Genomic DNA, 26,776 nt, shown 5'->3' on the forward strand with positions numbered 1-26,776 from the left:
CAGTTGAATTATTGTACAAGGAATTGAGTTGTTTGAGAAGGAAACTGCAGGAATCAAACAAAACAATAGCTGACACAAGGTAGTAAATTAATGTCTTGAAAGAAATGGTGTATAACACAGAAAATCTGAATGCATGTTTGCACACGAAAACATTTATTTTTAAGCTGTGACATATGCTTGGTCCACTTTGTTCATTTTACGTCCGGTCATAAAACTATCGTCAACACAAGCTCTAAAACCTTTACAGTAAAAAAAAAAAAAGCTTATTAGTTGTGTGCATCCCATTCATACCATTTCTTTCCCAAGATTTATTTTAGGTGAAATTCGTTGTGTATGATGCCATTGCTTAAAATGACTTGCAACCTAATTTTAACCGAAGTTAATTTTTTTTTTATATGAGAAGTAGAGTTCCCATCTCTTTCGATAAAAGTATACTGAATAGAGCTCCAATGACAGATAAGTTTTCTGATTTAGCATATGATGGGTTGGATTTTCAATGTGTACATAATTGTACACCTGTTGATTTTTAATGTGCACAATGTTGTACACCTGTTGATTTTCAATGTGCACAAAGTTGTACACCTGTTGATATTTTGTTGGTATTCTTTCAAATGTGGGATAATGCTATCAAGAACCTTAATATGAGCGATGTGATAGTTGATGCTTCATACTTTATATGAGCATATATGTGTATTTTGAATATGGAAACACAAAATTGCACTTCTTAATAATCGGTACAAGTTGCATTCCTAAGTTGATGTCTTGGAATGCTATTGCAGATGTGTGGCAAAAATTAACAAAATAAACTGTGGTGATGTCAGTGCTGATGATTTGAAGGAGAGACAGGTGAGAGAAGATCTGATATGTTCTTTCTACCTTATTTTATAGATAGCATCTCGAGAAAAGAGATTCATTTTAAAAACTTCTGGTTTAGATAACAATTATGTTATTTTTGTTGTACAGGCCAAGGCTATGCAGAATCCAGAGATTCAGAATATTCTATCCAATCTAGTCATGAGACAGGTATGTGAACCATGAGTAGTTCATCTAACTTCAAACTGCACTGAAGTTACTCATCATTAGCTATATTGGTACTTAACATGCTAGATGATCTCAAGGGGCTCGTATAGATTCACATATAGTTTATTGATATTGAGCTTAGGCATCTGGATACTAATAGATGCTAAGTGAGACAAAAAATGTAGCACCTGATATTATCTGAGATAATGTTTTTATTGACATAGGAGCTTGTTGTGGTGTGTTAATTGGAAGTGTATTTTATGTAAGGAAATACGTGATCTAAAACTGTTAGTGTACACCAGTTGATTGTTAACGTGTACACATGTTTATTATTTAGGTGTACATAGTTGTATACCTGTTGAAATGTATACATAATTGTACACATGTTTATTGTTAATGTGTACATAGTTGTACACATGATGTTTATTAATAGTTTTCTTTTGTTCAAGTTTAATTTCGCATAAAGTATCAGATTACGTTAATATCGGCATTCGGCAGTAATATGTATCTGCAACTTCAGAAATAGGGAACCAAGTGCTACTTTCAACTGTTAGGACATTTTAACTCATTTTTTGAACCCAGCAACCCAACAACTCTGATTAATAATCAGAGTTGATGTTGGTCTTTGTCAAAGTGATACAAAAATGTAGCACCTGATATACTCTGAGATAATGTTTTTATTGACATATGATCTTGTCCTGGTGTGTTCATTGGAAGTGTATTTTATGTAGGGAAATAAGTAAGCCAAATCTGTTAGTATACACCAGTTAATTGTTAACGTGTACATAGTTGTAAACCTGTTTATTATCAATGTGTAAATAGTTGTACACATATTGAAATGTGTACATAATTGTACACCTGTTTATTGTTAATGCGTACATAGTTGTACACATGATGTTTATTAATAGTTTTTCTTGTTCAAGTTCACATAACGTATCAGATTACGTTAACATCGGCATTCGGTAGTAACATGTAGTTGCAATGTCAGAAATATGGAACCAATTGATGCTTTCAATTGTTAGGAAAAAATTTCGATGGTAGCTTCAGCTCAGGAATGAAATATTTTAATCTCTCTTTGATACTTGAAGTATAAACAATTGAAATCTTTTTTAAAACAATGTATTTCTCATACATTGGGGGTGACTTATGGGATGACATAACCTGAATCTTGTTTTGTATGTTTCTTTTCGATGGAATTTACAAAGAACATCTTGACGACATGTATGTAACTGCAGTTTTTCTTTACTATCTGGTTTTTTGTTATCTGTACAAAGTGGTGCATATTCTTTTGTTTTAGTATTTGTATTTGAATGCAGACACCCAGGTAGTGATAAAATCTACAATGTTTTCAACAATCAACTTCCTGCAGCTCTGAAAAAATTGAAATACGATAAGCAACTCATGATGGATAACGTATGAAAGATAATTACTGAAGCAGATGGTCACATCTTATCGCCCCTGAACCATTTTTTTCTTTTGAACTAGGCATAGGCCCGTCCTGCCCCCTGGAAGCGTAGCCACCGGCTTACTCCCCCTGAGCAAACTCGGCCCCCTTCCTCACAGTTGGTTAGTAATAATTACACGAGATCTCCAAAGTTTGAGTTGCGACTCGAAATGATGACCTCTTACTTGAGAATCAGACTCTTGGCCAACTGGGCTATCCCCTGAACAAGTATATTGATGTCTCACTGAATCTTCGTTAATTGCTATTAAAGGTCATGCAAAGGTAGTAGTTGATGCAGTATGCATTGCTTTAACTCACTGCATATATTCCCTGTCAAACATAGTTACACTAGTGTAAATTAACATTTTAAAAAAATGAAAATTATAGTCATATGGGTACTCTTTTTGTAGACTTCGAAAAGAGCTTTCTGAATATAAAAAGTTTGTGACGAGTGGTTCGAAAGATAAATTATTTTTTAATAATTTATATATTATTTAAAATTACTGACATCATCATGAGTCATAGTGAACTAAACTGTAAATGTTTGGACTAAATTATAAATAATAAGGGTTATTGGTGTACTTTCCCATATTTCGGATTAATTTATACCTAGTTGACTCAGTCTGGACTAAACCGTACTTTTAGACTGATTTTTGGATTAAACCGTATTTTTCCGAAAGGAAAATCTAACTTGCTAAAACTTAAAACTCCGGTATAAAACCTGTCCAAATTGGGTATACCCAAATTTAAATGGACCTAGTGCCCTTGCTAAGGGGTGGTTAAAATTGGTGATTTTCCTTTAATACCCTTGAACTAGTTAAACTTAAAAACTAAACACCATTTCTTAATCAGTTAACCCTAAAATTAAAAATCTAAAAATCTCTTAATCTTCTCTTCCTCCTTCATCTTCCATTAACCTCCCTGCAAATCGCCCACTTTGACTTTCCTGAAAAATGGTTGATTCTAAACGATCAAGTAGCAATAGAGATTCAAAAGGTGATATCAAAAGATTCAAATCAGAGGAAAAAGGTAAGGGAAAAGTTGGATGCAGTGAAATTCCTGAACTCAAATATCCAATCCCTGAGAATGTTGAAAAGAACCCACTACCGGAGAGAAGAAGACTGCAAGTGATGTCTAAACTCAAACCCATTATTGTGTTGTGTGTTTTGATTGTTATATTAGGTTAGACTATCTAAAATTATGATTTCTAGGTCTAAAGTCGGCAGATTTGTTTCAAAAAATAGATGCGGGCCTTCAGATGTTAGTGCTAATCGGCAAGGTCGTATAATGAAAAACATGCCGACTTTTCATACTTGCTATGGCGACTGTGAAACATTAACCAGGGCCCGCAGGGTAATCGATAACTAACCATGCCGACTTTGCATACTGGGAATGATTTTTTTAGTCGTCATCTTCTTAAACTTGTAATGTCACGACTTCATGTCACAGAAACTTGATTTTCCTGAGTTCAATTTTGTTGTTAGTCGGCACCTTATATGAATAGAAACCTGCCGAGTATATAGTAGTCGAGATTATAGATGAATAGAACAATGCCGACTAAGTATTAGTCGTCTTTTTTCTAGATAATCGACCATGCATACTAATAGATGACGAGAACCTCTTTTATTAATATATAACTTGTTTTTGTGTATTATATAGGTTCCAAGAGGATAGCATAGAGGGTATCCATTGTCCTACCAATGCAGCAGAGCTATCAGCCTGGATTGAAAATATTTATCCAAGATTAGAAGATCCTTGTGATGAAACTGGAGAGAATACCCTATATGAGACTTACTTCTGATGGGTAAGAAAGATCTTGAAGAATTTCTAAGGTTTCTGAAAAGTGATAGCAATCCCCAAAACTATATTGAATGCACATCATCAGAGGAAGAAAAAGAGGAGTTTGATCCAAGAACTTTTCCAACGCGTCTGACTTTTCTGGAGTGAACCCCTATTACAATGAGGCTGATGACTACATAGGTCCAATAAAGGGAAAAGCTAAAGCTGATGCTGGTGAAAAAGCTGGTGATGTGGAGGAAGATAACAACAATGAGAAGGATCCTTGAAACTGTATTTGATATGTTTGTGTTATTATGTTTTCAACTCTTAGATTGTGGTTTTAGACCTTTCAGTAACTCTTAAACTTATGTTAATTTTCAGTTTCATTTGCTTTAGAAAGTTAGTATTTTTCTGTAGGTTTAAATAATGTTAGAGTAGTAGTAAGTCGGTAAGGTTTCAAATGCTCGACCTTGTTGACCATTCCAGGCCAATGCTGTTAGGGATACGTCAAAACGGCTCTTCTTTTTTTTAATTGTTTTTGAGAGGAGCTTTGTGAATCGGCGACGACTCGGCGATGAAATCGGCGTTCGACTCAGTCATTTTTTTCTCTTTCTTCTTAATTTCTCTACACAGATCTTAATTTCTATCAAGTATTTCAATGATTGGTGTTAGTTTTCAAGTGTATTTGGACATCATTAATGTCTGAATCTTCAATTTTTAGTTCTGAAACTAATTTTGGTTCGACAATGGGTGAAAATAATTCTAGGGATTCTTTTGATACTTCTGCGAATAACTTTGATGATTCGAACAAGGTTTCTACACCAACTCTTTTCATCTCTGACGAAGATATCGATGAAAGCTTAAATGGATGGAAGTTTATCTTGATTGGTAGATTGGATTTTGTAAAATTAAAATTTGAAACTGCAGTTAATTCTCTGAAGAATCAATGTAAGCTTACAGGTACATCTCAATTAATTCCCATTGGTAAAGGTTTTTTTATCATAAAATTAGATAATGAGATTGATATGAATTATATTTGGAAGGGATATTGGCTGGTTGATTCACATATCCTGAAATTGAGAGAATGTGAACCTAACTTTAATCCATCTAATCAAAAATCTAGTACTACTTTTGTTTGGGTTCGTTTCCTTGGTCTAGGTATGGAATATTGGAAAGAAAAAAAATTCTTTTGGACTTAGGTGAAAGATTGGGAAGTGCTATTAAGGTTGATGAAATTACCCTGAAGAGAGAGGTTGGGTACTATGCTAGTGTTCTTGTTGAGGTTGATTTAGCACAACACATCCCAAACCATATTTTAATCAAAACAAAGTATGGTAGCTTTGAGCAGGAAATTCAAATTCCAAGAATTCCTAAATTCTGTGATCACTGTAAGGTGGTGGGTCATTTAGTGGTTGAATGTAGATCAAAAAAGAAGAACAATCATGTAGAAGCTCATGTAGAGGTTGATGGATTTACTCCTGTTATTAAAAAGAATGTTTGGAGAGTTAAAACTAAGAAGACAACTCATGTTGGATTTGATATTTGTTCATCTCCAAAAAGAACTGCAACTAATAATACTACTAATTCAGATACTTCTTCTTCCATTGATTTGGTTCAGCCTCAAATAATGCCTCAAGATCCAGTTGAAGTACCTGTTTCATCTAATGAAGTTGGTGAACATAGTGGTGTTATTAAGGAAATTATAAAACCTGGTGAATTACATCCTGAGTATGTAACTATTATCTCCTTAAATAAGTTTGATCCTATTGCTGAAGTGGAATAAACTATTGACTACTCAAGCTCTGAGGATGGAGAAATTAAAGAGGTGAATACTGCTACTCTTCTTAACATTAGTTCAGTTTCACAACCTATTACTATTTTGAAACCTACTTCTTCTGTTGAAAAAACTGTCCTTAATAAACATATAATCATTAAAAAGAAGAAACCTCCACCTAAGACTGTTAGAGCTGCTCCAACTACTAGAAAAACTAGAAGAGAACTTTTGAAACCTGTGTTAAATGAGAGGAGTTCCACACCTCCTCATCCCTCCTCTTAACATGAGATTAGGTTTTTGAAATATCAGAGGAATTAAGAGACAAAAATCCAAAGATAAAATAAGAGCTATAGTTACACAACATAATCCTTCTTTAGTTTTTATAGCAGAACGAAAAATTCATTATAAATCTATTAATAAAATAAATCTTCCTAGGATGAGACAAAATAATTCATAATTCTTCTGATGGTAGAAAAGCAAATTTATGGCTTTTTTTGGAATAATTCAATAACTTCCCCTGTAGTGATTCAGTCTTCTAGACAAAGTATTACAGTTGAAGTGGGGGTGTTTTGGTAACTGGTGTTCATGTTGATGTTTTAGGTATTAACAGAAGAACATTATGGGAAGAATTAGCTCCCTTCAGTGGTTAAAATAAACCATGGATAATTTTCATACTGTCTCTACTTTAGATGAAAAAAAGGGTGGCAGAGTTCCTCTCAATTCTTCTGTTGCAGAGTTTAATGAATGGATTGATAATTGTGAACTTTTACATGCTACAAGAACTGGACTTCAATTTTCTTGGTCAAATGGTAGATGTGGAAGAAAGAGAATCTTATGTAATCTGGATAGGTTTCTGTTTAACTCAAAATGGCTAGAGAAATATCCAGGGTGGAAGTATCATGTTACTGCAAGAGGCATTTCTGATCACAACATTCTTATTGGTTCTAACTCAGAAATTTAAAAGCCCCTGAATTGTCCTTTCAAGTTTCAACAAATGTGGATTTATCATCCAGGGTTCTTACAAGTTATAATTGATGCATGGAGAGAATATTTTGTGGGTAACCCTATTTACACTTTCATGTCCAAACTAAAACACATGAAAATTATTCTAAAGAAGTGGAATTGGGAGATTTTTGGCAATGTTCAAGTTACTTTAAGAGAAGCTGAGAAGAAGGTGACTGAAACAGATATACTTTCTGATGCAGATCCTCAAAATTTGGAGCTTCTAAATAAGTATATCACAGCAAGGGGTGTAAGGGATATAGCATCTCAGAATTATCATACTACGTTGTGTCAGAAATTAAAGATTAATTGGATTAAATTTGGAGAAGCTAATACTTCCTTTTTCACACTAATATCAGATTGAGACAAACTAGAAATACCATTGCTGAGATGGAGGATGATTCAGGTACTCTGATAACTAACAACAATGAGATTGCTTCTAATCTTATCAATTATTTCTCAAGCAAATTCAAACAACAGTCTGTAGAAATTTCTGATACCATATTAAGTGCTACTCCTCAGGTTATTAATGATGATGATAATGCTTTATTGGAAAGCATTCCTTCTAGAGAGGAAATTAGAAATGCAGTTTTTGAATTAAATCAAGATGGATCCTCTGGTCCAGATGGATTCACTGGAATTTTTTATAGATTTGCTTGGGATATTATTCAAGAAGATTTGGTTGAAGCAATAAAATACTGCTGGCAATATCAAGTGATTCCTCCTGGAGTTAATTCAAACTTTCTCGTGCTTCTTCCTAAAGTTAAAGGTGCTAAAAGGGATGATCAGTTTAAACCCATTGGTTTAAGCAATGTTTTCTTCAAGATATTCACAAAGATTATCATAGTTAGAATGAGTGATATGCTGCACAAATTGGTATCTCCTCAACAATGTGCATTTATTAAGGGGAGAAATATCCATGAACAAGTACTCTTATCTTCTGAACTTGTCAATGAGATGAAAATAAATAGGGGAGGAGGAAATGCTGGATTTAAACTTGACATATCACAAGCATATGATACCTTGAGCTGGAAGTATCTTTTTGTTGTATTGGAGAAATCTGGATTTTCTACAAGGTTCTGTAATTGGATTCTGGTCCTGCTCAACACTACCAAAATATCCATAATGCTTAATGGTGGACCAGTGGGTTATTTTGGTGTAGGAAGACTCCTTAAATAAGGAGATCCTCTATCTCCCATTCTATATCTAATTGTTGCTGATGTTCTTAGCAGAAATATCCTTAAGTCAATTCAGGAAAACAAAGTGCAACCAATGGTGATTATAAATGGCATTCATACCTCACACTTGTTTTTTGCAGATAACATCTTCATTTTCTGTAATGGTGGCAAAACAAGTATTCAACATCTTAAACACCTATTATTTGAATACCAACAAGCTTCTGGACAAACAGTGAGTGCTGATAAAAGAAAGTTTTTTGTTGGAGGTACTTCTATTATAAGAGGTAATCAACTTGCTAACCTTATGAATATGAAATTATTATCATTTCCTGAAAAATACTTAGGTGTCATGCTGGTTCAAGGAAGAGTTAAAACTGAACACTTATGGTCATTTGTGGAAATGCTACAAAGAAAACTTGCTGCATGGATTTGTAAATTGTTAACCTTTCAAGCAAGATTAACTCTTATAAGATTTGTATTAAGTAGCATTCCTCTGTATAATATGTCTATTTACAAGTGGCCAAAGAAAGCGATAAAGGCTTGTGAAAGAATTATTCGAAATTTTCTTTGGAGTGGAAATGCAGAAGATAAGAAGTGTGTAACTATTTCTTGGGATCAAGTTTGTTATCATGTAGAAGAAGGTGGGATTGGAATAAGAAAGTTTGAAGATATCAACAAAGCATTATTGATGAAACTTTTGTGGAGGATCTTAAACTCAAATGAGGAATGGGCCAGATTTTTTCTTGCAAAGTACAAAGACAAACATGACTGTTGGATTTCATATTATAAACAATCCTCTGTGTGGCCTGGAATCAAATGGATACTACAGGATTTCCATGAGCATACTAGGTGGATTGTGGGAAATGGTGATCAAATTTATGTATGGAGGGACAATTGGATTCTGGAACAAAGCATCATCAAACTTTTTCTTGATAATGATTATATCAAACAGAATATCCATATGAAGGTCAGTAACTTGATTGTAAACAACAAATGGATGATACCTGAGGAAATGCTTCAATTTTTCACTACTTCTGACTTTCCAACTATTGTTCCTGGTAAAGACAAAATAATCTGGACTGCAGCTCAAAATGGTAAGTTTTCTGTGGCTAGTGCTATTTCTTTCATCAGAACTGACTTTCCCAAACTTAAATGGTATAAACTTATTTGGAAAAAGTGTATACATCCATCAACTTGTAGTAATATTTGGAAGATTACTAGGGGTGATTGTGCCACAGATGAAAATTTGAATAAAAGGGGCTTTCATCTAGTTTCAAGATGTTACATTTGTAATGAATATCAAGATTCCATGAATCACCTCTTGTGGGAATGCAATTATGGTCAGATACTATGGAATTGTCTTGGTGGCATTTTTGCTTTCAAGAATCCAAAATCTTTTGAAGACATTCTAGCTTGCAGTAAACAAAAAAGTACAGTAGTGCAAGAGATATGGTTCATTGTTGCTTTTAATGTTATGGTATATATTTGGCTCACAAGGAACATAGTCTTTTTTGTCAGTGTGGCACAAAATGTGGTAAATGCTAAAAGGAGAATTCTCATAATGGTTAAGGATTGTGAAGTAAGGCTTAAGGGATATACAAATAATTCTAATTATGATACTTCTATTATGCTCTTCTTTGAGATTAAATACAAGAAGATGAAGACTCCAAAAATTATTGAATGCTTCTTTCATCTGCCTGAGGAGAACTATATCTTGTTATGCTGTGATGGAGCCTCAAGAGGTAATCCTGGTATCTCTGGATATGGTTTTGTCATTAGGGATTGTTATGGCCATTTTATTGCAGCTGAAAGTGGTGGTCCTGGTATAACTACAAACTTTTTAGATGAAGTAATGGGTACTCTGTGTGCACTAGAATGGGCAGTCCAACATAACCAGCTTCAAGTGATTGTGAATGCTGATTCCAAGGATTCCATAGAAGTCTTCTCCAACAACAATCTTCCTTGGTTTGCATTGTCTAGATGAGAATTGGTATGCAAAGCTTTAAAGAGGATCCATTTCAATCATGTATACAGGGAAGTAAACTTTTCTGCTGATTTCTTTGCAAAATAAAGGGTGTCACCTTCAAAGAAAGCAAGTAGTGAAATTCTCGACAAGACCTTCTAATATGCAGAGGATGGATATACCTGACACTCCATATTACAGATTTGTGTAATTGCATTACTTCCTAGTTTTGTACTGATACTTATGTTTTGGGCCTTGGACATGTGGTCCTCCTTATCCCCCGTTTTAGTTTCTTTTTTCTTCCTTTTTAGATACCTTTTGTAACCTTTCATTTTTCTAATAAATTTAAAGGTTTTTTGGTAAAAAAAAAAGGTTAGGGATACGTAGTCGGCATGATTTGAAATGCTCGACCTTGCCGACTTACTATAACATGATAGTAGTTTAAAAATATTACTTTAAGTACAAGGTACAATCCATTGAATGCTCAACGGCTAGAATTTTCAAAGTCAAAACATTAAGTGTGTTGTTAATATAAAAACATTTTCAACTTCATCTTCAACCATGCATAAATAATGGAAGGTTCAAGTGCAACACAACCAACTATTTGTAGTCTTTGTACACTAAGTGGTCATTCTGCAAATGATTGTCCATTTTAAGGCGGCAAATGCACCATTGATGGTTGTAAGGGGTTCTTATTTCTTAATGAAAGCTGCAGTAGGAGATGTATATCAACCGAATGCTTCAAAATTCACATGCTGTGGGTTTTTCTATTGGATAGATGAGCGTCTAGCTCCGTATGAAGATGAAGTTGCTACCTTCTACCACAGATCCATGTTGCGACGGTAAGATGAAGCTACTTACCTCTCATAAAAAATTGTATACTAGAAAAAGAAAATATCTATGTCCCAAATGTGCTAGGGTTAAATTTTTTAAGATTTGTATGCTCTAATTAAGTGTTGAGTGCATCTCACTGTACTAAAAATGTTACAGTCGGCAGGTTTTAGTTTATATAAAAGGAAGACTTCTTCATAGTCGTCAAGGTTGATCGATATTACTATAATTAATTTAATTTCAATTTATTCAGCATTATACAAAATTCAAAGCATGCCGACGACAGTACAATCGGTATTGTATTTATCATACTACAATGATGACTGTTGTGTGAAGAACCTCCAGGAACAATAGCATTTTTGTCCTTTTTAGTCGGCAAAGTTTTCTTCTACAAAACTGCCAACTAGTTGTTAGTCGACATTGTAAGAGGACCACGACCATACCGAGCAACCCAGGATTTCTTTTACAGTGTTTTCAGGGATACGTTCGGCAACCTGACAAAATTATAACCTGCCGATCCTGGGGAAAATTTAAACTAATTGTGTCATACTGTATGGTCGGCAAGGTCGTAATATAATTACAATGCCGACGGTACAGTAAAACACTTAAGTCGAAAGGTTTGGAAATACAAAACAATGCCGACTTATATAAATTGGAAGGAGTAAACACCAAAAAAAACCATATCCATTTCATTCATTTGTAGTACTCCAAAGTACATTACACAAAACACGAATGCGATTCCAAAAATATTCCTTATTTCCCAAGCACAATCACCCATCGTTCAAATCTATTAGAGGGAATTCATTCAAATCTATTAAACCTCCTTGAGTCAAATCTATGGGACCTTTGATAGACTCATGTAAAGCATTCCAAAGGTTCATGTTGTCCTCATAAAGTTTCACCTATTCCTTGCTCTTGTTGTTTATTAAATTTTACAAAATACTAAACCTACAAAGAGAAGGTAATGGACATTCCTTGTTTGATTGTTATCCACCAAAGCCATAACAATTCTTCTATACCTCAGTTGCTCCATACAAACCGCATGTTTTGGTGTAAATGCTAGAAAACCTCCGTTACTAAAAAAATGAAATATGCATGACCATGTATTCGCCGAAAGATGGCCATACTCCGGCATTCTCATCCAATGCTCCCATTTAACCGGTGCATTTCCATCCGGGCCTTTAACACTACTAAGCAATTTCTTGAAAGTCGCTTCTTTGTCTTCCATCGAACCTTCTTCTAGCATAATTGAGATATAAAACTCCTTGTCTTTTTCTAGTCGGGCATCCATCTTCTTTCTTATGTATTGACATTGGGTGAGATTCTCCTCAGCCGCTCCACCTAGGTGTCCCAATTGTTGGGAGGAAACGTAAAACCCACAATTTCCATCCTTTTGGACGCCATCAGTACCAATAACGAACTCTCAAATAATTTGAGGGAGTTGTATGAGATACTCATCCAATACCGGTTTTACTACCTTGATGGGACGACATCTTTTGTTCACAACATATCCTTGACTTGCTTGACTCTCATTAGGAGGTGTAATCTTTGGGTTCACTTGTTGATCCGTCGGTGTGGGTTTTTCCTTCTTCGACCGACCCCTTTTATTTACAATAGCTTCTGCACTTGCTTGACTCTCAAGAGGTGGAGTACTATTTGGATTCAAGTTTGAGACCGTTGGTGTAGTTGATTCTTTGCTCGGATGACCTCTTTTCTTTTTAGCCGGATCCTATTTGTATTCCGCCTCGGTATATTCATGTCCGGATGGATCGCATGTTGTACTCAAATACTCTTTCAATTGTTCCCTTTCTTCCGCCCTTGTCTTTGTGGTAGGTGGTCTACCCGGTGGATTTTTTTTCAAGGGTTCTTTAAGTTTTTCCATAAAAGGATAAACAATCGACATCAACTTGTGTTTCATAGTTTGTTTTTCCAACCTATTCATTGTGGGGTACTTGTCGAGGATTATTCTCCCAAGTTCCATGTATCCAAACTCTTCACTAGGAGCTTCTGTTGGAGCTGGGATGAAAGATAGTTGCATCCAATAAGGATCAATATCTTCAATCGGAATCGGAGTTTCATACCTACCAAGCATATGACGACATGGAAGTCCGATAGCCTTCATTATCCTACAATTACAAGGAATAGTCAGGTCGTCATACTTTTGATACAAATTGAGATGTTTTATCATAAAATGTATTTCCCAATGCGAGACGTTGCAATGTATACCAACAAGCAACCAATCCTCCTCCTTGTAGTACTTCAACTTCTTGTACCTACTTTCTTCGAATTTATTTCTTATCTTGTTAATATCATTATTAGTGTACTCATGGATAGCATGTTGCACCGTCACAATCCCATTTTGGCTCGTAAAAAGTAGACCTTTTAGTCTCCCATGAGCTTGGTCTACCATACTTGTGGACTCAAGTTTGAAATGTTTATAGTCGTAAGTAAAAGCATACACAAACCTCTCTTTGTGTGGCCTCAACCATTGTCTCTTGCAATATGACACTACTTTGGGGTAATTAGTGCACAATCATCCTCGAACTCCTACAAGTTCTCTGATATCTTGCCGCACTCATCGACCAAACCAATTTATCCCATGCTTTCATGATAACCCAAATTTAATCTCACTTTTTTTTCCATTCTTCATCTTCTTTCTTTTTCTCTTCCTCTATCTCCTCTTTAGTTAGTTTACTAAGACGTTCATCTTCCTTTTTTTTCACGTTTACTACCTTTATTTGCATTCGGCTTTTGGATATGATTCCTGTAATTCTTTCTAAGATTGCATTGTATGTGCCACGTGCAAATCAAATTTTGTGCCTTGGGAAAAACTATCCTCACGACATTCATTATTTCTTGCTCATTGTCGGTCACTACAACCCCGGGATTTTCGTCTTCGTGGTAGAGAAGCTTCAAAGTTTCCAATGCCCAAATCTAGCTCTCATCCTTCTCACGATCCATAAAACACCATGCCACCGTAAATGATTGCTTGTCCGAAGTTTGTCCTACAATATTCAACAAAGGAATGTTGTACCTATTCTTCTTATAAGTACAATCCATGAACAAAACTTGGTAAAAGGCACAGGCCAATTAAATAATATCGGGATACGCAAGAAAAATACGATCCACCTCCCCTCCAATGATTCATGGTGTCTCACTGTGTAGTTGTATTTGTGGGCCAACCATTGTGATTCTTCCATTACCTTTCTTCCATCCCATTCAATTCTTTTGATAGTTGCTTTGGCCGCATAAATTGTAGACAACGAAGAAAGGTTATTCTTGTCATCCCTCTTGAACTTACTAAGGAGCTTACTTGGTTTAATTCCCCAACTTGTTCTTACTTGCTCGAACTCGTGCGGTTTCAACTTGGAAACTTGGGGGTGTCCAACAAGACTTTCCGGATCTTTATGGTTATGCCAACCAACATCAACTCTATCCATTCTCCACATGTTATTGGTGTGTTTCTTCCTCTAAAAAATAATCTTGAATGGGCATACACACTTCTTTGACTTGGTCTTGTACACCCTAGTCTTCTTCTTATCATACACATAGCCCTTTCTCTTGTGACTTACATCCAATCCACTACACTCGCAAACCATTTCAAACCGCGTATATTTTTGTTGGGTGATTTTCACTAGAACGCACATATTCTCTTTTGCTTTTTCAACAACTCAATTGATTGCTTCGTATTTTTCCAGCCATTCCATATCATTAGCATAATATGTGGAAGTACCAGGACCCCTAATACCGTGAGCTTTAGGCCGTCACCGGTACCAATACAACCTACAAAGCATCACAAGTTAGTCACTACAGTCGGCAAGGTCGATGTATAAAAACACAACGACCAAAGCATAGCCGGCAGGGTCTAAGAATACAACAATGACGACCAAACTATAGTCGGCAGGGTCAACATATTCAAAACAATGACGTCTTAAGCATATTTCACAACCCAGTTTCATGTGATGCAAAATACGGTTAGTCGGAAGGGTTCTTATTTATGACCTTGCCAACTAAGATACTGCTCATGAAAAGTCGTAGCATTTGGTAATAAAAACCACGCCGACTATTATAGTAGTCACAGTTGTACCATCGATGACCTTGCCGATACTTGGCAGCAAAAGGTGAAAAAAAAATCCATCCTTTGCATGGAAAAATCACAATCTTCACCATGTAAGTTTTGTACCTGATTATTTGAAGCTCCCTTTTCTTCTCCTGGGTCATTAGATTCTACGTTTCATTCAAGACATTCATCATTTCCATATCCATCTTGAGTTTGAGGAAAATAAAAGGGAGGATCATGTATATAATTCTTTTGATTATGATTTGGTAGATCATCATACAAGTATTCATCTGTAGGAGGAAAATTAGAAGACTCTCCCACTTCAAAATCATGATTAAAATTACTCATCTCACTCATCTCACAAAAATCAGAATACCCTTACTAAGCTCCCCCCCAGTGTCAATCATTGCAGGGGCAATTTAGCCATTTAGAAAATAAATGATTAAGAGGTGTTCTGTTTTACTTCAAAATGATCTGGGTTTTATCTCATTAGGTGTACTCCAATTAATCTGGGTATACCCCAATTTGACCAGGGTATAAAAATGTTCACACCAAATTTTAGACTGCCCTGATACCCACAGACTGATCTAGTTTCTTGTTTCCACCACCACCTTGCTGGGGTACATGGTACGCTGAAACTTAAGAACCAGCACGATGATATGGGTCAAGGATCTCTTTACCTTTAAAATAATTATGTTCAAAGTAAGACGTGGATTTCTCTGAAGATAGCCTCTATATCTCTTCTCCTAGCGCCAAACAATCTAAGGTACCAGATTATCGTAACCTACACTGACCTTCAACAACAATTAAATGATGAAGCATATAGATAAGCAGAAAGTGTAACCCCACAACCCAGGTCTGTAGGATCTTCTACACTTGTTAAACTATCTACTCCACCATATTTTCCTAATTCTGTTCTACCTAAAAGAAATAGACCTGGGCCACAATTTAACTTCATTCAAAATCCATGGAATGAAGCTATACATCACATCAACAGTTTGTAAACCCGTGGTCAAATGGAATTACTTTCAATGGGATCACTTTCTGCCACTGACTGTAAGACCTGCAATTGAAGAATTTGCACATAATACCGTGGATATGCATTTGACTCATGTACCTAATACTGTGGATATGCATTTGACTCCGGTACCTGAGATAAGAGAAGTGAACCATCTTTAACTCTTCGTGAGCATCTTGACCAATGGTTCCAAGGTCAATCTTCAAGCTCATCTTCCAAAAAAGACCATTACTAGTAACATTGGCACAAATGATGATCAAGTAGAACTAATCAGAACATTTCATTACATATTAGTTAGGCTGTAATAGAGAACATTTATGGTTAATACAGCCGACATAGACAGACTGTCATACATATAGAAAACAGGTGTGATGGAAAAAGAATATATTAACCAGTCACGTGTGTGACACATGAATACAGAACTGTTATCCTGCACTGCTGTTTTCCTTATCCCGCAGTACTTCATGTGACTAGATGATGCAGTGTCTTTACCCCCTCAAGCTGATGGGTAATTGTGACGCCCCAACTCTTAAACTTACCTAGCTAATAGAATTACAACCTAATTGAACCGTGAAAACCTGTTCAACGATTTTAAGAATCATAATTACATAACTAAAAACCAAGCCAAACCAAACATAAACCAAACACTCTAACATATATAAACAAAGAACTCTCAAATAATATAAATAGATTACCGTGTTGTTTTACAATAAGTAAATAATGCATCTGTATAAAAGAGGTACCTAAACATAACTTAGTTCGATAACGTCTTAAACTACGTAAAGGAGTATCTTCACGTGCACCATTTCTTCTGATACCTGAAAGCTGAAGTGGGACCAAGTGAGTACATCATCCCAAAATGGACCTCAGTGGATACCATTATAACTCTCAAGTAATTAATAACATGCTTCATAGTTCTATTAAAGAAAAACGATAAAACATCTTTTACACACAACATGAAGCAGAAGAATGCTTCAACTCACATCCCCAGACATTGCATCCATAGTGGCAATATCCATGAAAGACCCACCACTGGATGGTCTACGAGAAATGAATTAAACAACCTAAACATATTTTATCCTTACCTCGTCTCACTCAATGGAGAAAAAGCTGCTAGGAATAACTCCAGACTCAAATGATAGCATGAATCCAGGTACCATAAAATATTATCGTGGAATGCATACACCTTGAAAAAGCGGGGGTCTAACAACCACACCCAATATTTCGCTTAGCAATTTATATGGACAAACTCCAATATACTTTCTAGAGAATCAACTAGATAGTCAGACTCAATCTAGACAAAAAGTATATCAAAAAGTTTTTATCTCTATCTCTCGATTTAAATCTTACTCAAGAAAACTGCGAGTCTCAATTCAAATACAAGAGAGATAAACTTGGATGGTACCAAAGACCAATATCCAAGTATCAATCAATTTAAATCAACAACCAAAAGGTCGGATATTCTACTTGATTGAACAACACACAACTTGTATTATTTCAATTATATAAACAAATATAATGCAGAAAAGAAATAACACAGACACCAGAATTTTGTTAACGAGGAAACCGCAAATGCAGTAAAACCCCGAGACCTAGTACAGATTGAACACACACTGTATTAAGCCGTTAGAGACACTAGACTACTCCAAGCTAACTTCGGTCTGGACTGTAGTTGAACCCAAACCAATCTCACACTGATCCAAGGTACAGTTATGCTCCTACGTCTCTGATCCCAGCAGGATGCTACGTACTTGATTCCCTTAGCTGATCTCACCCACAACTAAGAGTTGCTACGACACAAAGTCGAAGACTTTAATCAACAAATCTGTATCACACAGAAAAGTCTATGATAATAGATAAATCCATCTCCCACGAATATACCTATGAGTTTTGTTCCGTCTTTTGATAAATCAAGGTGAACATGAACTAATTGATAAACCGGTCTTATATTTCCCGAAGAACAGCCTAGTATTATCAATCACCTCAAAATAGTCTTAATTGACGCAGCGAAAAAAGATCTTGTGGAATCACAAACGATGAGAAGAAGATGTTTGTGATTAATTTTTATCTTTCCCATCAGAGATAGAAATCTCAAGCCAATTATTACAATTGTACTCGTACGATAGAAACAACAAGATCAGATCACACAACTACAAGAAAAGTAGTATCGGTCTGGATTCACAATCCCAATGAAGTATTTAAGTCGTTAACCTGGTGTTGATGGTGGTTTTTAGCTTAGGTTTAAAATCGTAAAACCTTATATCTGACATGACGTCACTAGGACCACTAGCGCATTTATTGAATCATTCAACACGCCTATGTAAGAATTACCAGGGTACCTTTTTTTTACATATATATGTGTCATATTCCACGGTAGAACCTTTAGTATTGACTGACATCACCTTCGTACACCAAACCCTAAATTCATACACCACCGTGCCAATGGAAAACCATGCCAGCCACGTCTCCGCGCCAAGGCATGCCAACCATGCCAGCCGCATGTGCCAATGACATGCCGTGCCAGCCACATATCCCCGCCAAGGCATGCCAACCATTCCAACCACACCACCATGCCAATGGCAAACCATGCCAGCCACGTCTCCGCGCCAAAGCATGCCAACCATGCCAGCCGCGCCGCCGTGCCAGCCATGTTTCCACGCCAAGTCATGCCAACCATGTCATCAGCACCACCGTGCCAATGGAAAACCATGCCAGCCACGTCTACGCGCCAAAGCATGCCAACCATGCCAGCCACGCCACCGTGCCAATGTCAAGTCGTGCCAGCTACACTTCCGCGCCAAGGCATGTCAACCATACCAGCCGCACCACCGTGCCAATGGCAAACCATGCCAGCCGCACCACCGTGCCAATGGCAAACCATGCCAGCCACATCTCCACGCCAAAGCATGCCAACCATGCCAGCCGCACCACATGTGCCAATGGCATGCCGTGCCAGCCACACCTACGCGCCAAGGCATGCCAACCATGCCAGCCGCGCCACCATGCCAATGACAAACCATGCCATCCACGATTCCATGCCAAAGCCATGCCGACCCCTCTAAATGCCGCTGGCTGCCAAAACGAAGGGTTACAACAATCAACGGCCACCCTTCCATCTGAGATGCAGATCTTATCCGTCCAAGGTCTCTAGCCAACGCATGGTAACCTTTGGCCCAACGCCAAAACCCTAGTTTTGTCCACGCCTAAACCTCACCAAGGCATTCCGACCATGCCACATGTGCCAATGGCATGCCATGTCAACCACCTTACCGCGCCTAAACCATACCATGCCGGCCTTCCCTTTATGGCTGCCAAAACGAAGGCGTGCGACAATCAACAGACACCCTTCCATCTTAGATGCAAATCTTAACCGTCCAAGGTCACCAACCAATGCATGGTAACCTTTGGCCCAACGCCAAAACCCTAGTTTTGGCCACGCCTAAGTCGCGTCAAGGGATGTTGACCATGCCACATGTGCCAATGGCATGCCGTGCCAGCCACCTTGCCGCGCCTAAACCATACCATGCCGGCCTTCCCCTCACGGCTGCCAAAACGAAGGTGTGCGATAATTAACGACCACCCTTCCATCTTAGATGCAAATCTTAGCCGTCCAAGGTCACCAACCAACGCATGGTAACCTTTGTCCCAACGCCAAAATCCTAGTTTTGGCCATGCCTAAACCGCGCCAGGGCATGCCGACCATGCCACATGTGCCAATGGCATGCCGTGCCATCCACCTTTCCGTGCCTAAACCATACCATGCGGGCCTTCCCCTCACGGCTACCAAAATGAAGGCGTGCGACAATCAATAGCCACCCTTCTATTGTAGATGCAAATCTTAATCGTCCAAGGTCACCAACCAACGCATGGTAACCTTTGGCCCAACGCCAAAACCCTAGTTTTGGCCACGCCTAAACTGCGCCAAAGCATGCCGAACATGCCACATGTGCTAATGGTATGTTGTGCCGGCCACCTTGCCGCGCCTAAACCATACCATCCCGGACTTCCCCTCACGGCTGCCAAAACGAAGGCGTGCGACAATCAATGGCCACCCTTCCATCTTAGATGCAAACTTAACCGTCCAAGGTCACCAACCAACGCATGGTAACCTTTGTCCCAACGCCAAAACCCTAGTTTTGGCCACGCCTAAATCGCGCCAAGGCATGCCGACCATGCCACATGTGCCAATGGCATGCCGTGTCATCCACCTTGCTGCGGCTAAACCATACCATGCCGGCCTTCCCTTCACAGCTTCCAAAACGAAGGCTTGCAACAATCGACGACCACATTTCCATCTAAGACGCAGATCTTAGCCGTCCAAGGTTACCAGCTAACGCAGGGCAACCTTTTGGCTCGACGCCAAGACCTAGTTTTGGTCACGCCCAAATAATGCCAAAACCCTAGCTTTTGGCCACGCATAAATTAGGCCATATTAAAGCCATGTCGTCCATGCTTTCATGCCGCTGGCTACCAAACGAAGGGTTGCAATTATCAATGACTACCTTTCCTCTCAAGATGCAAAATCTCGATCGTCGAAGGTCACCACCGAGCCGGCAATTCTCCCAAGCTAAACTTGCCAAACAACAGCAACATGCTACATGTTTTCCACGAAAACACTCGAGACATCAACACATGTCGCAAACTGGGGGATGCTCATTGGGTATTGGTTTGGCGGTTTACAGCGTGCGGCGTACACTACGCCTGTTACAAGACAGTGTCATAAGGATGAGGCGGTTAGTAAATACAGGGAGTAATGGTAAAACGCTTTGTTTTATGGTACATCAATTCCAGGCATTACCGGTTACCACCTCCTCCCATTTACTCATCTGTTTTCCATTTCTTACGTGACCAGAATACGTTTCACTTCGACTTGTATAAATAGGTCTTACCTATTTCCACCGAACAACAAGTTCTGGTCAGGAGCATACAACACTCAGAAAACGTTTGCTAACTTTCCCATCTGTTAGCTTCCCACTTTCTGATGCAAGTCAAAAAACAACTACTCTTCCAGGATCAACTATTCTGGTCTCAACACTCTCTTCTCTTCCCTCCCCAAAACCAACCCTTCTCCTCCTATTTGTGACCCAAGCAAGTCTGGAACGACGATTTCTCGGTTTAGGCCGGATTTGTACAGATTGATCTCTTGAATCTAAAGTACTCCCTTGCAGTACATTGTTTAGGGTTTAGACTCGTTTCTCACCCACACACCCGAAATTACTGAAATCAGCAAAAACCGTTTTCACCCTCAAACAATTGGCGACCACAGTGGGAGATTGATCTTTCGGTTACATGTCAACTTTCAATCCTCGATCTCATATTTCGACCTAGACGTCAGGACGGTAGAATCCAAACGACCCGCCAAGGGATCGACAGCTCAGTTACCAAACGGCCCGGTTACCAGTCATGACACGACAAGGGATGACTAGGGAATTTCCACAGTCACGGAGGTGCTTCCCACAAAACTCGATCTTACACCCGGGAGATTCCTTTTCATCAGGAGATCCGAAAAACCGAGTAAGTCTTGCTAGACAAAAACATGGTCTACTACTTTAAATCTTCACAGGGGAGATAAAAAACAGATAGCCATATTTTCCCCGTGTTTCATGCTTTCTAATATAGCACAACATTCACAATTCCATGACTTCACTGGGGTAATCATGCCACTTATATTCATAACCAAAAACATCAATATTCTAAAACAGTTCATTCCGAATAATAATCCAAAACCCTCAGGGGTAATACTTGTCTATCAACCCAAAAATCCAGAAAATCAAAACCATAAACCAAGCGCTTTGTTTTTCTTTCAAAAAAAAAACAGTCACCTACCCGTACGTGCCTACTTTGCATAATAATGATTACCCGTCACTATTCATGAGGTAGCCGACGTTACTACGGTGATATTCGAAGAGTAATTGTTTATGACGAAGTGTTTCTTCAAGTTTATGAAAGGCATACCCAGGGCTAGGGTTTACACCAGTTCAGAAGAACAATATTTCTACAAATTTATGGAATGCATACCTATGTCTAGGGTTTGCACCAACACCAGAAAACAAGAAAACAAATTGAAAGAGAAACGCTGGAATACATAGCTGGAATATGCTTTCACACTTTATTGCTACCGCTAACACTAGGACGTGAGAACAAAGATACGAGATAAAAAGGAGAGCCAACCCCTTTCATACGCATAAAACTTTTGGAATTTGAATAAGGAAATGATTTCCTATTTGAGCTACGTAAGGAAAGAGGCAACTTGGCCCGCAAGAACAAGTCCGCGCTACGCCAAGACAGCGCCGTGCTAAGCCAACAGTCCGCGCCATGCCCAGCCGACAGTCTGCGCCATACCAAATCCAAGCCAGCATACATGCCAAGCCAGCGTCCACACAAAGCCAACACCCATTCCAAGCCGATCCAGTGCTAACAACTTGCATCTTTCCAGCGCCAGCAGCTTGCATCCTTCCAGCGCTAACAACTTGCATCTTTACAGCAGCTTGCATCTTTCCAGCGCCAGCAGCTTGCATCCTTTCCAGCGCTAACAACTTGCATCTTTACAGTATCCTGCATCTTCCCTGAGCCGGCAGCTTGCATATTCCAGCGTTGCTCTTGAACTCCCAGTAGAAGGGAGAATCAGCAATCTAATTTCATTACACGAAAATATCAGCAACGACTTCTCCAAAATCGAAGGAAAGAAAAATCAGCAACCCCCCTGGGTTCACAAAGACTCTTTTCCCTGTCAAGATATGCATGATTTCTGGGGACTTCGCCCGCAAAATCGTGCAGTCTATGATGAAACATTTATGTGAGATTCTATATTTTCCCAAGGCGCAACGTCAAGGCATATTTGCAGCCCTCAACCACACTGCATCAGGGAAGCAGCTTTTTCCAACCAGAGAAGCCGTTCCCAAACCCCAACCTCTCATGGAAAGCACGATTGATGGATGGAACTGGGGATTCCTAACCATTGTTCGCTTGGAAGGTGTCCAGTTTGACAACACACTGGTTAATGCAGCCGCTCCGCTTCAACATCCTCCAGCAGCGACTCCGCTTCAACGATCACTCCGACAGCCGCTCCGCTTCAATGCTCGCTCCAGCAGCCGCCCCGTTTCAGAGTTCTCTCCATAATATTCTCCAGGATACGAAGACGAGGCTTCAGCATTCGGCTTCTTAAGTTTCAACATCTTCTCCAAGAGACGAAGCTGCTTCAACGACGCTTCTTCCTGCAAAGGGTCGTACCACCACGCTCCCCATGTCAAGGATCATGATCACAACCAACCAATCTTCATAGTCATGGACAGTTTGCTCGCTTACGCATCCAGCTAATCCTTTTACTTACAAAGATGCTCGTACAACTCCAGCCAATCCTTTTACTTCCACGGATGCCCATACAATTCCAGGCAACCTATTTTGTTACCACTACAATGTAGTCGGTTCTGATTACATCTACTACCAAGAATTGTTGTCGCTCATTTGTTGATACCAGCCAGAGCTTCACCACAGCAGCAATCACTACAAATATGGAAACATGTAAACCATACTTGAGAACTGAGGATATACACGGAATCCCTTTACTGTTAAATCTCAGAAGACACAGTCAACCAAAAGGCCATAGCCGCAACAAGGTCATCTACTCTTCAAGGATGCAGCGCAAGAATATCATCACCTCTTTGTCTAGAATACGCCTTCAACACTTTACGAGGCCGCGGAGGATCCCAAGCCTGCTTAGAGGAAAACAACTTCAGAAACTGAAGAAAAATGCGAATGGGGACTTCTCTTCGCAGTCCATCGACGACCATCAAAGACTCATGAGATAACTCCAGAGACGCAGCTGAAATATTTTCTTGAAGAAACAGAGGGAGCCATGATAAACAACATGACTCTCTTATTCCTACATCTTCGCTATCCATAATATTTCGTCCATGCGATATCCTGAGCATCCCCGCGTCACATCCAGAAGAGTACGATAAGCTTGTATCAAATCACGTGGACGTGCATTCAAGGCTATGCAATGAAAATAGGATACACATGGGGATTAGTAGCATGAGACGCTTTCACTCCCCTCAACCAGGTTATTTCTGATTTCAACATCATCACTGTCGAAGTTTCACGAGCCACAGGAATTTCTCAACACGAAGCCGTACATGTACACCAAAGACTTCAAAAGCAAGCCACAAAGATACATTCACATATTCATCCATGCCATCGAAACAAAGCGAAGTATAACTGGGGACTTCTTACCACATCTCCTTCCATAAGATAGTCCAAGATTCAGAAGATGGTTCGAAGGATGTCGCTTGGAACAAAGTCCTGGAAGACTTGATAGCAGCACATCTGCAACGGAACGTCTCCCTATTTCATCCGGGGGCGCCAGAAGTTTTCAACCATACAAGCATTCACAACACATCATCATCACGATCAGAAGGTCCAGGGACTGAACAACCTAAAGCCGAGGATGGACCGACACCGCAACCATAATCTCCAAGATTAACCCTGACATGATCGTTGCCGAGCATATATTCCATCCATCCGTACCAAGAATGCAATGGAGTTTGGTAAATTTTGGAATCCACTGGAGAGACACTGCAGACGAAAGCACGGATACAAACGAGCAACAGAAAACAGAAGAAGGTCAATACCTCTTTTCATACGGACGGAGTTTCTAGAGTTTTGCACAGAATAAAGTTCCCTTCTTGCTCCATGAACAGGAACAGATGACTCGGCGCGACTTTGCTACCCGGGCCCGCAACATCCCTCCTGAATTCTTCTTGAGTTTCACTGTCGGGACGTTTTCACCTTCTAAACGAGCTCAAAACCTAAATATTCCCGCGTAGGAGATAAGAAATTCTTTTTCGGTCAGATGGAGGGGCGGACAGTCAAAATCCGAGTTCGTACGAAAATTCTACAACGAGTTTAGTAAGGAGCGCTAATTAGGGTTGCGGCATCCCAAACCCTGATTTCGACAAAGTTTCCAGGCGCCATCACTACCATTTGATAACCGGAGTTCCAGTGTCATCACCATCGTTTGGTAGCCGAAGTTCTGAAACCATTTTACACCATTCTGCGGACCGAAGACAGTTTCCACCATTCCGCTGACCGAAGCCAGTTTCCTCCATTCCAAGCCGACCAACGCTTGCGACTCTCATTCGAAGCCGACCAACTCCTGCGGCTCCCATTCCAAGCCGACCAACGCCTGCGTCTCCCATTCCAAGCCGACCAACTCCTGCGGCTCCCATTCCAAGTAGACAATCTACATCTCACCACTTCACGGTCAAGCCAGCAACACCACAAGTAGAATCTATGCAAGGCCGACAACATGAGAATCACGAACTCTCCTTACCTCTCGAAAAAGGTTAGTCGGGTCTTCTTGACCATCTTTTCATGACTTGTCATTTCGATTTTGTCCTCTCCTGTCACCATCTTTTGCTTACCTCGCAACAATGCTCCTGTTCCAAGCTAAGCAGGGGACTTAATGTTGATGGTGGTTTTCAGCTTAGGGTTAAAATCGTAAAACCTTACATCTGACATGACGTCACTAGGACCACTAGCGCATTTATTGAATCATTCAACACGCCTACGTAAGAATTACTGGTACCTTTTTTTTTACATATATATGTGTCATGTTCCTCGGTAGAACCCTTAGTATTGACTGACATTACCTTCGTACACCAAACCCTAAATTCTTACACCACCGTGCCAATTGCAAACCAAGCCATCCACGTCTCCGGGCCAAGGCATGCCATCCGCACCACCGTGCCAATGGCAAACCATGCCATCCACGTCTCCGCGCCAAGGCATGCCAACCATGCCAGCCGCATGTGCCAATGGCATGCCGTGCCAGCCACATCTCCGCGCCAAGGCATGCCAACCATGCCATCCGCACCACCGTGCCAATGGAAAACCATGCCATCCACGTCTCCGCGCCAAAGCATGCCAACCATGCCAGCCGCGCCACCGTGCCAGCCACATCTCCGCGCCAAGTCATGCCAACCATGCCATCCGTACCACCGTTCCGATGGCAAACCATGCCAGCCACGTCTCCACGCCAAAGCATGTCAATCATGCCAGCCGCGCCACCGTGGCAATGGCAAGCCGTTCTAGCCACATCTCCGCGCCAAGGCATGTCAACCATGCCAGCCGCACCACCGAGCCAATGGAAAACCATACCAGCCACATCTCCGCACCAAGGCATGTCAACCATGCCATCCGCACCACCGTGCCAATGGCAAACCATGCCAGCCATGTCTCCGCGCCAAGTCATTCCAACCATGCCAGCGCACCACCGTGCCAATCGCAAACCATGTCAGCCGCGCCACCGTGCCAATGGAAAACCATGCCATCCATGATTCCATGCCAAAGCCATGTCGGTCCCGCTACATGCCGCTGGCTGCCAAAACGAAGGGTTGCAACAATCAACGGCCATCCTTCCATATGAGATGCAGATCTTAGCCGTCCAAGGTCACCAGCCAACGCATGGTAACCTTTGGCCCAACGCCAAAACCGCGCCAAGGCATGCCGACCATGCCACATGTGCCAATGGCATGCCGTGCCAGCCACCTTGCCGCTCCTAAACTATACCATGCCTACCTTCGAAGTACATTGTTTAGGGTTTAGACTCGTTTCTCACCCACACACCCGAAATTACCGAAATCAGCAGAAACCGTTTTCACCCTCAAACACCTGGTTTAGAAGAAGAAACCAAAGGTTAAAGGAGAA

At 39.7% G+C, this 26,776-nt stretch overlaps 2 protein-coding genes across 2 annotated transcripts; both read left to right on the top strand.

Annotated features, from left to right (window-relative positions):
- The first annotated feature begins 6,675 nt into the window (after positions 1-6,675).
- Positions 6,676-7,383, top strand: LOC113333640. The gene is made up of 2 exons (XM_026580063.1): positions 6,676-6,931; positions 7,031-7,383. The coding sequence occupies exons 1-2, from the start codon at positions 6,676-6,678 to the stop codon at positions 7,381-7,383; spliced, it is 609 nt and encodes a 202-aa protein (XP_026435848.1).
- Positions 7,384-7,409: 26 nt separating this feature from the next.
- LOC113333641 lies at positions 7,410-10,181 on the top strand. The gene is made up of 2 exons (XM_026580064.1): positions 7,410-7,911; positions 8,338-10,181. The coding sequence occupies exons 1-2, from the start codon at positions 7,410-7,412 to the stop codon at positions 10,179-10,181; spliced, it is 2,346 nt and encodes a 781-aa protein (XP_026435849.1).
- The last annotated feature ends 16,595 nt before the right edge of the window (positions 10,182-26,776 follow it).

Source organism: Papaver somniferum, unplaced genomic scaffold (genome assembly GCF_003573695.1).
Source record: "Papaver somniferum cultivar HN1 unplaced genomic scaffold, ASM357369v1 unplaced-scaffold_133, whole genome shotgun sequence".
In the NCBI taxonomy this organism is placed as follows: Eukaryota; Viridiplantae; Streptophyta; class Magnoliopsida; order Ranunculales; family Papaveraceae; genus Papaver; species Papaver somniferum.